This window comes from Rhopalosiphum maidis, chromosome 2 (assembly GCF_003676215.2).
Source record: "Rhopalosiphum maidis isolate BTI-1 chromosome 2, ASM367621v3, whole genome shotgun sequence".
Taxonomy (NCBI): domain Eukaryota; kingdom Metazoa; phylum Arthropoda; class Insecta; order Hemiptera; family Aphididae; genus Rhopalosiphum; species Rhopalosiphum maidis.
Window position 1 is genome coordinate 72,260,425 of NC_040878.1, and position 13,662 is coordinate 72,274,086.

A 13,662-nucleotide genomic window follows, 5' to 3' on the forward strand; every position below is an offset into this window, starting at 1 on the left:
TATTTGAGTGAACCATTCATTTTTTGTATTTAATATTTATTTGTACATTTGAGTCAATGATAGTTAATCAGGTGGTCAACAAAAATTTTATCAATGATAATAAATTATGTTAACAATGTTATGATAAATAAATATAAATAATATACCACATCATAAAATTAATAACTAGAATTAAATATTAAATAGTGTGTTTCAATAAATATATTACATTATTATATACTTATTTTAAAATTTTAATCGCAGTAAATAATAACACACAATTATCTACCCTGGTTTTAATTCGTTTTATCGACCAATGGGCAACTAAGGATAGAAATTAATTTTTTAAATGTATGCAACAAACATTAATTTTTTTATACAATTGTTATGTTACAATATTTCTTAAGAAATGAGCGAAATGGCTGGTGGACTCTGACCAATCATAAATTCTATTTGTATCGCGCAACTAGCCTACTTTTTGGAACAATGAGTTTAAGCATTTTCAAATACTTGTGTCATTATTCAATTATTATTATGTTATTTCAATAGCAACTAAAAATTACGTTTTATTTTAAAACATATGTGAAGGACGTATTGTTGACATGTTTCTGGATGCGTTAAATATTATTGTTGACCGGAATGTTCCTCTTTCAGGAACTTCTAGTTTCCCAACCGACCAGAATTGCAATTTTGCCGATCCAAATATTAAATAAAAAAACATTATGAAGGTAAAGAAGGATACAATTATCCATAAAACAGTGTTCCATTCTTCCTTGGTGTTCTGTAAAATATAAAAGTACCTAGTTAGATAATATTATACTAGACCTAGAATAATAATACCAGTACTACAATGAATTATCTAATTGTTCACCCATTATCAAGTTTACAATAAAAGTATTTAATATTTTAATATACATCATACTATTACTACCATGTACATAAATTATTTTATATTTATAAAATTGATTCTGATAATAATATATACCTGTCCTATATAGTATATATATATAAAAATAATATATAATGATATAATACAAACTATATGAAGTATCAAACTGTAGCTATAACTCAAAACATTAAAATTTTAGGTTACACCAAGAGTGCGATATAACAAATTACTCATTATTTCAAAAACTATTAATATTTTAAAAGATATTTATGTTTTTATCTTTATATTTTAAGTTTTTTACTTTCTTAAAGAACAATATGCATTTTTAATTTCATATGAAGCAGAATATTTTCGGATTATTTCTATACATACAAATCAAAAATCTGATGAGTAGCTTTTAACTATAAGTTTTAAAAATTTAGATTAATGGAGTGATACGGGGATATACTACAGAATGTTGGTCAATTACTCCGCTTACCTAAACTTAAAATATAATTAACCATATAAAATACAAAACATTGAAATGTCATTAAATATGTTCTTATCATCTGAAAAGTTGTCATTTTTTACTTTGCCTTCTCATAAAAACCGTCCATATATATATATATATATATATATGAGTTGGGCATAAATTGAATACAATTTTATTTAGATGATTATTTAAATAATATTTTATTCGAATAATTCAAAAACTATATTATTTGACTAATTTTCAAAAATATTGGAATAATTTTTAGTAATTTTATCTTGGTTAACATATTAATGTTGGTACTTTGGTAATTAAAACATTTAGGTACGTATTAAAAACAATAATTAGCATTGTATTTTAAGTTCACGATTGTAAATCTTCTTTTATTTAAAATGAATAGAAAAATATTATAAATGAAATAAGTATAGAATCATTTAAAAAAAAAAATAAAGAATTCTAATATATTTGTATTTTGTATTAGAATTATGTTTGAAAATTATTTAAACACATTTTTATTCGAATTATAAAAAAATCGTTCGAATAATATTGTTTTCGAATTTTTCAAATTATTCTAAATAATATTGTACCCAACTCTGATATATATATATAACCTAACCTTGGGATCTACGTCCGATTATGTAATACATTTTAACTCATAGGTGATTTTTATTGGCTCATTAAATACCTACCAACTAATCAGTGATAATAACGACTAATCTATCGAATTAAACATCCGGATCATCAAGGCAGAAAGGACATCTTTTTCGTTAACCAAGTTCCTCAAATCCAAATTGTTTTCTAAAAGCACTAAAGTACATCTCTACACGGGGATAATTAGACCAACCTAGGCCCTAAATTTCAAATACCTAAAAGCGGTAGTTGAGTGGAAACCCATAAGGAAGAGACCAAGTGGACAGCCAAAAAAGGAATGAATATTTAGAAGAAAACTGGACTTAGAGAAATTATTAAGGATACCAAATTAGGAGGAAAAATTAAAAATCTTGAAGAGTAGAAGGAGCCAAAGGAGATATCAGTGGCGGCAAAACATCTTGAAGAGTTGTAATGCCAAAGAGAAAAAGATAAATAAATTAGCAATTAAAAGAAAAACACTGCTTTTTACGTGTTTTTGAAATTCCATAATAATTTTTAAATAAAAACATGCATACAACGACATAAGATACCTATACCGGCTATACCCTGTATACGTATATATTACCTATTATGATTCAATATTATTTTATTGGCGAATAGCGATCCAGTGACCAGACTTTAATCGCAACAGCCAACAATATAATATAATAAAAAGTATTTGCTTTCTAACTTGTTTAATAATGATGCTGTTGATGTAAGTTGATGGACAGGCAGTTACGAATGCGATAAACGTTGACACACCAGACAGCAAACCTGCATAATTTGGAGCTAAATCTAGGAGTGTCGGAAAGAAACCTCCGCTGTAAGCAAAATCGCCTAAAGCCAAATTTATTGATATTGCGGCAACGACATGCCATTTGGTGACGTGTTCTTCAAAAATTATGCTCAATAGTGATGTAATAACCATTAAACACCCTGTAATTGATTGAATAATACAAAATAATATAAATATAATATAATTGTACAATATTAAATTATAATTTACATAATTTATTACAATATTGTGTACCTATCCACTATAGATAAAATATACCTATCTAAATTGATCGCAACCATTTATATGTTTTCTACTTAAATACTTACAAAATAAATAAATGTATACAAATAATAAATATACCTATTATCTTATAGGTACCAATTGTACCAATTATCAATCATCCAATAAAAATTCTAAACAATTTTTCCAATTTTATAAATTTGAACTCTTAAAAGATTTTAAAATTGTGAATAATATTAAGAATTCAAAATGCCCGTGTTCCAATGCTCCGTATGACATCAAACTCAGCAAATAAATTTAAAAAGTGATTTTCAAATAATCTTTACGATAAATTCAAATCTGTTTTTAACGCATGTACGTGAATGTGCTGGAAAGCGTCTTTATTTATTTTACACTATAGTGAACAGTTACACACACTAATAATTAACATAACAAAATAGATAAATATCACATATGATGTTCATCTCTATTCTTTTACATACTTAACTTATGTAAAAATGCTCTGCTTCCTATTATAAAAAGCAAAAAACTAAGACATAGGAAAAATGAAGAAATTCAAGAAATATTTAAACAGGGTGTGTGTATCAAAAAAACTGCAATTTTAGCATTACACTGATTTATTGTATCATGAACACTAATAAAAAATTAACTAAACAATTCAGTTCATAATATTATTCTTATCAATGGATTGATCACTTCAATAATAATAATACTACGAAGGTGCTAAGGAAATTGCAAATTTCACTGAACACGTTGGGTAGTATCGACTAACGAATTGCTTTTGAAACATTTTAAATATTAAAAAATTTAATGTTATATCATAAGCGGACATCGGGAAGGACTTATGAGGACTTAGCGGCTAATCCCCTCTGAGTATTTCAATAGACCCCTCCCCTTCCCTAAAAAAAAAATCGAAAGTAATATATTATATTTGTTTATAGAAAGGGAGATCACTTTACATATTATAGCCCCCCTAAAAATTCAACCAAATGTCTACTTATGGTTGTATGTTATTACCGGCGCTTGGCCGCTTGGGGGAAGTAAAGCTAGGCATTTTTCCAATGCCTCGAGTCTTTAATTACACCTATAACCTATAGGTTATAGGTGACTATATGGTTATTGGTTAAATAAGTTTTACCTAGGGGTTCGTAAAAGGCCTTGTTTAAGCTGAACACTCGAAAGATTAGTAATATTACTAGAACTTGAGTAAAACTATAAACATATATAACATATAATAATATAATAAAATCTAATACAAAACGACATAAGGATGGATCAACAAGTTAGGCTAGATAGAAGACTTTGGACACATGAATAAAATGTATGTACTTAACTAATATTTAAAGCAAATTTAAATAAACCAGTAATATTGTTTAGAAATTTCAAGTAGATACGTTACCAAAACAGCAGTATAGTTTGCGGCACACGGTATTAGACAGTCCAGAATAGTTTCTAACTATTGGATATGTTGTAGCGTTAAAATTTCGCGATAAAAACATCAAGATAAATGGTATACAATACAAATATCCACTCTGAAAATTAAAATTAGACCAACTTTAGAATGAAAATTAGAATTCCACCAGTTGTATAATAGGTACTATTAATACTACAGTTTACTTCGTTGGTTTGGATATTCAACATGGTTTGCATAAACATCGGCATGTTATTCATCATGGTGAAAATGTTCCACAAAAATGCCGAGTAACACGCCATATATGCGATAAACGGCAATGATGTGAATATGGACAACCACGGTATTACTAGCGGCTAAAATGCAGCGGTCACGAGTTGAAAATAGCATTTACAAAATATTACAACAGTTAGAAGGAGATAATCACCCTCATTTAATTAGGCAATCTTAAAGAAAATTAAATATAAAATAACATTTTTCAAATACACGCGTCACGCACACAGTATACCTACCTACAACCTACAAGTTACAAATTAGTAGTTACAACCATTGATTATAAATACTAAATACTATAGAACTAATATTTACAATAAATGCTACAACCAGCACTCAATGCTCCGATAGCGAGAAGTACAGAATTTAGTGGAAAAGAGCAGATTCATCTATTATCGTTTTGTTTTGCCTAAAATGGCCAGAATCCTCGACAATTTATTATTACTGAAACGATTGAATGCGCTGTGTCCTATATAAAGTAACAAAAATATTATTTTTTTTTTTTTGATTTGGCTAAATTTTTGTAGGTATGTTGCAAAAGTAAGAATTTACTACATTTTTATCATATTTATAGTATTAAGGTATGCTATCATGTTATCATATTATTATGGATTGTTGTGTTTTATTTTACTTGGGATCCCTTTTTAAATCATTTATAAATATAGTAATAATATGAAATATAGTTACCTCTTCGGATATACCGACGTTTTGTAATAGATATTCATATTCTTCTGGAGATATTTTTGGGTGATTGTCGGGTACGTCGTACAAATATAGGTGCCAATATAATATAAACAAAATAGATATGGTCGCTGAAATTAATCGCAATTGTATACAATATAAATAACAGACCTGAGACATAATATGAATGATTGTTAGGCAATGTATTATTTATATAGGTAATTTCATCAACATTTTACTTCAAATGCTTATAAAAAAAATGATGATTATGTATTTTTAATTTTTTTACATATAAATCTTTAAAAACAATTTATGTGGAATTTTGTAATAAGTTTTCATGCTTTTTGACAGAGCAAAAATATGTTATCGACATTCATAGAAATAAAACTAAAAAAAACTGGAAATGTCTATAAGCAACTCATAAGGAGTCGAAATATTTTGAGAATTATATAATGTATACATATGGTGAAAATTTCAAGTATCAACTATCTACTTATCGAGTACACATACAGATAGGTAGTGCAAGAAAAAACACACATCATTGTAAATTATAGGACGTCAATTTTTAACAATTTTCGACGATTAGAACCCGATTTACTATATATTATACTGTAACTAATAAAAAGTAGATACAATAGCTACTTATTAGATATAGTAATATGGAAAACAAAAAGCATGATAGGTTGTAACGGATGCAATATCCAAGGTCTAACTACAACCATTTATCTTTATAAATTGATCGATATTCGATACTCTAATAACTTTAATTATTATAGCCTACAGGTAAATCAAACTGTAAGTAAATGCCAAAAAAGGATCTGAGTAATTAATTTAGTTTCAAGAAACTAAATATCACACACTCCTGAAAATTGAATCATAATGATATTGGCATACTGCATATTTGCATGCAATTTGGCCTCTGGTCACCATTTCCCCATCAGCCATCTGTATACATAGATACACACTGGTTAGACCCGCCTCGGTGACGGATATACATTTACCTGGTACGTAAAAGATTAGTGACCATCCACCAAATCCATAAATATTAGAACTGCACAATGCACCACTCATCGGATAAATTATAATAGTCCCGAACGAGTAACCGCTGAAGCCGAAACTGAGCAGAGTTGATGCTTCGTCGTCGGACATCCAGGCGCTGAACAACTGGAAAAACGGACCAGCCATCAACCCCTATAAAATCGTGTCGTATATAATAAACTAAATAATATTATTATATATTTATATTATAATTATACACAACTTTTGTATGCGGAATGAACGTGCTAAGTTAACATACACTATTATTTTATATTTTAACATATACCTACCAAGTAGGAGATATTTTGTAACCGAGGCTGTAGCCAGAAAAAAATTTGGGGGAGGGGGAGGGGATTAGAGAATAAATATGTTATATTATACAAGTTTTAAATGTAATAGGCATTTAAACCTATTCAATCTTATTTCAAGAAAATATATATATATATGTATTAGGTACTTGTAGTATTAGTTATATTTTTAATTAATCAATTATTTATAAAATTTTCTAGTGCAGCGTAATGCGTTATTATCCCAACGCTTTTAAGTTTTAATAATACCAACTATTATTATACAAACTTATGTGGTAGTAATAGTAATATATTTATGTATACGTATTATTATGCAGGCACCTACTATCTGTATATTATTATATTTATAATATATTATATGCATATGCCTAAGTCAATTTTGTTATTGCACTGAATAAACGATATTTTATTTTATTTTTATTTATTATATTTTGTACATTTATTTTATTAAATAGATATTATAAAAAGTGTATGCATTATTTAGATTTATAATTTCTACTCGTACTGGACAATTCGAATAACAATTTAATTTTAAAAATTAATATTTAATAGTATTTGTATGGACATATCACCATATATGTATATCTTTACTATATAGGTTATATTTCTGTACTTAGTACGTTATGTTTATTGTTATATATATAGGTAATTACTATTTATATTGTGCGACGGATTTTTTTTAAGTTCCTCTGTTTAATTTAAGGTACCTGAAATATGGATATATATCTACCTTGAATAGATCCTTACAATATGTTTACGAATTAGTCGAAAAGTATCTATTCACAATGCATTGTGTAGCTTGTCTGTAAAATACTTAAATACCCGTCAACATCATATAAAAGATAAAAAGATGGAGATAGACACAATAGAGTACTGTATAGACACTATAGAGCTTATAAAATACATTATTAATTACTTAAATATTACTATTATTACAGGTACCTATCTACCTATATAATAATTAATTAGTAAAACGGATTAATATTTGCTCTAAGATTGTCAAATGCTTTATTTTTATTGAAATAAAAAAAATAAATACCTTAGTCCATAGCGGCTCTCAATCTTCTTAATATTAGGTACCTATTATAATATATCAGTAACCACTAACCAGTACTAGCAGTATATATCTAGCATCAAATTTTTCAAACCACTCATAATAAAATAGGTCTAAAAATGCCTTTAAAACACAGTTGCACGAATAAAGGAAAAACTTTAATTAGGATGACTACTAAAGAACTATCAATTGATAAAACACGATAATTTATTATGATAAACATTTAAATTATTATTAAATAAAAAATAAGTAGTAAGTTAAATATTCGATTATTTTTTTTATGTATTAAATTTTATTATTTTAATGATACTTAAGTACTTTTAACTTATTATGTTTTAAATGAACGAAGACTTCAATACTATGCTCGTATTAGTATCTTTTAGTATCAAATCAAAATCACAAATTATTCACCATAATTTTTTTGTGGCTATATATACCTAGCCATTCATTCAGATATTCATCGATGAATCATATAATGCAGTTTTACAAAGTGGAACAACTTTTTTTAAATTTTAGTGATCACCAGTTATAGATCACCACTTCGATCAGCTTTCAATATTAATAACAATTCTAATAATTTTCCTCAAAGTCATGCCCTACATTTTATAACCTATTTGAAAACCATTAATGGCCTAACTCTCACCCCTTTACCACGAGTATGTTTTTTATATTTTGTGCTGACATTTTCAATGGTATATAATGTACCATTAGGAATAAAATTATTATAAATTTATAGACATTAACCATAATGACACTTTTTACCGCAAAAATCCCTTGAACAAGACGGCATGCAAAAAACAATTCCGTATGCACCTGCGCAGCTAACGGGCACAACAAATGAACGATGATATTTCCATACCCTGCGACCATGAACGGAAGTTTGGCACCGTAACTGTTTGAAATTATGCCACCCACCATTGTCGTCAATACATATCCGTACAGGAACGAGCCCAAAATACGCCCACGGGTCGCAGAGTCCCATTCGAACTCGCAATTCTGTATACATTGTCAGGTGCACGTTATAATATTATAATAATAGTTTAAAATAGTTTTAACTTATAAGTTATAAATATAGTGTTAAAGACTTATTGTTAGGATTTTTAATAAAAATTGAAAAATACATAAATCACATTCGCGTTAACACTAAACAGTAAACAATATAAAACCTATATCATTAATGCACTATTATCGGTGCAAAAGCATGTATGACACTCTTTTGAGCACATGTACATGATAACTCTATAATAATAATAAATGTAGGTATTTAAGGCTAAAAATGCAAAATAAAATTCAATATAACTGCTTCATCATCGTACTAGTAATCATATAGAACACACACATTTATAATTTAGTCAGTGGAATATACACGACTATAAGAGAAAAAATAAACATATTATCTACTTTATTTATTTATTAAACGCCAATAGGCAATTCAAAGAGATACAATAACAAATTAAAAACAGAAAAATTATAACAATAATAGTGATCACGCAGACAAAACAAAGGTAAAATACAGTATTCATAATGTAGTGTAAACTAACTAAATATTTGGTACAATTATAAATATTACATGCTAGTGTACAATACAACTAAAAACTAATTAAGTGAATAACTAATATTAGTATATATATTTAAAAAATCAATTACGGACCTAAGAGTTATTGAGTAATGCTTCGTCTACTCAATAACTAAGGATGGTTATGGGAGTAGTTGGAACAGTGAGAGGGGACAAGGTAACGAGAGTAATTCCTAGTATAATGCACGGAAACACGGAATGAAATAGATGAGAGGTCAGGGACATCAACTGTGCCATTAAGAAGAGAGGTGATAAATGAAAGATCATCATCTAGTTGGCGAGAAGCAAGAGTAGGGATATTTAAGGAAGATCTAATGGACAAATAGTCATAGGGCGGATGATCGATTTTGAGCAGAAAAGCAACGTAGGATAGAAATTGGTTTTGAACTCGCTCAATGCGTAACTGGTCATTAGCTAAATAAGGTGCCATACAACTATTCTATATTTCAGTATAGAACGAATAAGAGAGAAATAGAGAGAACGGAGACAAGAGAAAGATGTGAAAAGGCTAGTGTTACGCTTTATAAAACCCAGAACTTTTAAGGCTCTACCAACTGTAATATTAATATGCTGTTTGAGAGAAAGAGAAGGAACCAGGTAGATCTCAAGGTCTTTGAAAGAAGAAACACGTTCGAGAAGGAAGCCACTAAAGGTATAAAGGTAATAGTATTTAGCATTCTATGGAATGTCATACTATGGCACTTGAAGATTGAGTGTAAAGCTAATACGTCGAGTCCAGAGACAAAAAGAGTCAAGATCAGACTGAAGCTGACAGCAATCGGAGATGGAAGTAACTTTAGAATACATTGTCATTTAGAAAATTATTAGTATAAAAATTTATAAAATTATAACTTTAGAGTTTCAATACGTCTTGGAAAATCGGAACTGTCACTTTTTTTTGAAAATAGATTTCGGAAAGCCTCATGTCCCGGTTTTGAGAAAAAATTAAAAATTATTTAATTTCGACATTTTTTTCAAAAAATAATTTTAATCGAAAATTAAAATGTCATTGTTAACAAATATGCGATAAAGTAATGATGCCAAATCTATAGTCTAATTATTATAAAATAATAATATTAGGAAAATTCGAGAGGAACAAACAAGCGCGAGTGAACTTCCCTTTACTGACCAGTTAACATGTTTTATTTTTATATAATAAACAGTATATATTATTTTATATAATAATCAACACATGCGTTATAGACCGGTACATATACTTTAGTTATCTTAAATCGTGGTAGCAGCCAACCGATAGGTACATTAGTAGATAATACTCTATTGTAACTTATTCCACATTTTCATTATTTTAATATTAATCATTATGGCATCTAAAAGAAAATGTTATTTTAATGATAAGTTTACTAAAACTTGCGAGTTTTATAAAAAGAGATCTAAATGAATTTGAAACATATTTCACTTTTTGTAAAAGCTTTTTTCAAGTCGTTCAAGCTGAAATAAACTAAATTTTTTTTAACTCAGGATACAAAAGAAGATTAAAAATTAAATTAATAAACAGTAAAGAAATTTACCTGTTTTAAAATATTAAAAAAAATAAATAGTATAAAATAGTACTCTGCCCAGGTCGCAGGGGCAAGGAGCCCTATTATACTACTACCCAGTGCCTCAAAAAGGTTAGACGGCCCTGCCAGATACAGTGGAAAAAAATCCTATCCATGTGGTTTGCACTAAAATCATTTAAACAATCTGAAGAAAAATCTCCAAAAATAATATCTAATACATTTAATAGCCCAATGAGTGAAACATATCTTGTAAGTAATTTTTACATGTACAACTCATTATTTTTAACAGAAACATTCTATTGATTGAATAATCCAAAATGAGTTTATACTCATTAGTTCAATTATTTGAACTAAGAAAAATAAATAAATTTGTTGGTCCTAGGAATTTTGAGAAAAGAAAAAAAATATCTAAAATTCTGAACAAATTTTATGAAAAAATGAGTTTTACATTACAGCAACTAATAACTATACATACTTAAACAAACGGTCGATGTCAATAAATCACTTTTATAGTTTTTATTAGATTATTTGGACCAATAGTATGGCGTGATGTAGAAGAAACATTAACTTATTTATCTGATAAAAATGTACAGCATAGGCGTGTTTATGGGGGTGGTAAGGTAGGCATCAATTGTCTCCCAGTGACTTATTAGATGGTTTTATTATATTAGAACTTAATATTAAAATATTAAACTAAAATGTTTTTTATTTATAAATACAATAAATACATTCATCGAGATAAAAAAAAATAAAATATAATTTTACTATTTGCCTCCCCAGTCATGGAGGTTTGGACACGCTTATGAGTACAGTTTGACGATTCTTTATTGTTTGATCAGCTAATGTACTTAAATAAAAAATAAAAAGTTTCGAAAAAGTATAAGACCGGAAAAATAAAATTCATATTGAAAAATGTAAAATAGCAATTTGTTTTTAGTGTGTCAATACAATACATCATCATGAACACTCAGAACTTATAAAGCTAACGCAATATATTTTCTACTAAATATGAATGGTATAATATAAAGAAAAGGAGACAGAAGAACCTAGGCGGCCAGACCTAATACAAGCAAATACATATAATAAATACTAATTATTACATGTTTCAATATTTGATACCTAATTAAAAAATAAGTATTTATTTTATAGTTTATAATTTATTAAACAATAAATAAATTTTTTTGCATTCATAAGGCCTTATGGGTGTATAAAACACGTTGTTGGTTTTTTTTTAATAAATAGTTATCTAATATGATTCAATAATATTTTTTTCCGCTCTACCCGGATTTGCTTGATGCAATTATAGCAACCCTAACTTGGCTAACCTAACCTAACTGGTAACCTATAGGCTATAATAATAATTTAAATAGTTATAAGGTATAACTGTAAAAGATAATTACAATAGGTACACGGGATTCCCATAAACCATAATAAAAACGTAGCCGGTGATCGATATAGGAATTAAATAAACGTACGCACGATAGAGAATTGATGATAAAACATTTTTTTACCTAGTTATTACTTATTGTAAAAATCGTATACCCAGTTCAATTTATTTTCTTATTAACGTTGGTCATTTATGATATATAGGTAGGTAGTGGTGGTTGGCCAAGTGATTTCACTTTTTGGTTAAAGTCACCATAAATCATTAGAAATATTCAATCCATAACAGACTTAATCGATCAAAACTTGCGAATAAATAGCTTTGAATTTTCAATTTTAAACACCCTTATTATTAGGTACATCCCTAGTAAGTTAATGGTGAAACTGTTTTTATTGTTACAATAAGAATAGTCGTCAAATGATAAGTGTGAGAAGACTGGAAGGGTATTCGAGACGACGGATTTAAAGTTAAAATTCAACAAAAATACACATTATCATATATTTATATTATTATGTATGATAAATATTACGAAGCGTATACCCGTTTGCTATCTACCCACGGCAGTGTGGGCACAATTGCTTCGTTTAGTTCACACGTTAAATTCCCAACAGGTTTAGACATGCATAGCAACGCTATTCCAAGATTATCTCTGAGCATGGCCATCTGAACCGCAGCCAAAAAAACACAAAATGCTATGGACAAACGACAAGAACCCCATAACTTTGGTCTTGGAGCCTGAACTAAAATAAGAAACATAGTTTGCAATATATTTTTAATTAGCTACTACATAATTTTAAATATGTTATAGACAAAGAAAAATTTTAATCAATTATTCTATCAAGCTGTATGTATAACTAGTAGCTAATAGGTAAGTCGATGGAGAGTTACCACTATCAACTAAAAAATGTCTGCAACCAGCGAAAAAATTCTGAATAGGTATGTTTATTTCAATTATACGCGTGTTTTATTCTGCTGTTCAATAAATATTTTTAAATTACCAAGGCCTAAGGGAGGAGTATAATTATGACATACATTTTTTAATTGAACCCGAAATTTCATTATAGGCCATAGCCCAGTTGTTCCTCGTTCTCACTATATATACGCCGCCAATGGTTTGAGTTATACATTGAGATTAAATATGTATAGGTATTATTGTTAAAATTTAAATGATTTATAATAAAATAGTAAATATCTGGACTAATTAGCCGCATTGGCGTAGGTAAGTACTTACGATCTACATGATTTGACATTTTTCAAGGCAATTTATACACAAATTTTTTTTCTATTAAACAATTTCTGTTAAGGTATTCCGTAACCACGGAAATATTTTACTTCTGTAGATTTCTGGTATATATATTATATATAATATAAAAATTATAGTAATTACTATTTTACTAATCATACATAAACTTAGCAATTATTTCATCATTAT

The 13,662-nt window shown here is 28.0% G+C and overlaps 1 protein-coding gene across 1 annotated transcript; it reads right to left on the reverse strand.

The window, feature by feature from the left end:
* Positions 1-550: 550 nt before the first annotated feature.
* On the reverse strand, positions 551-13,480 carry LOC113554053 (sialin-like). The gene is made up of 9 exons (XM_026957728.1): positions 13,462-13,480; positions 12,771-12,970; positions 8,513-8,746; positions 6,352-6,541; positions 5,357-5,481; positions 4,603-4,752; positions 4,385-4,517; positions 2,659-2,903; positions 551-760 (listed from the first exon to the last, which is right to left on the reverse strand). The coding sequence occupies exons 1-9, from the start codon at positions 13,478-13,480 to the stop codon at positions 551-553; spliced, it is 1,506 nt and encodes a 501-aa protein (XP_026813529.1).
* Positions 13,481-13,662: the final 182 nt, after the last annotated feature.

Excerpts from the sequence above, each read along its gene's own strand:
- LOC113554053 (XM_026957728.1), bottom strand. Across the intron at positions 8,747-12,770 it reads CGTGGGTAGATAGCAAACGG|AATTGCGAGTTCGAATGGGA; the intron begins GTATACGCTTCG and ends CAATGTATACAG. Across the intron at positions 761-2,658 it reads ACAGCATCATTATTAAACAA|AACACCAAGGAAGAATGGAA; the intron begins GTTAGAAAGCAA and ends TATATTTTACAG.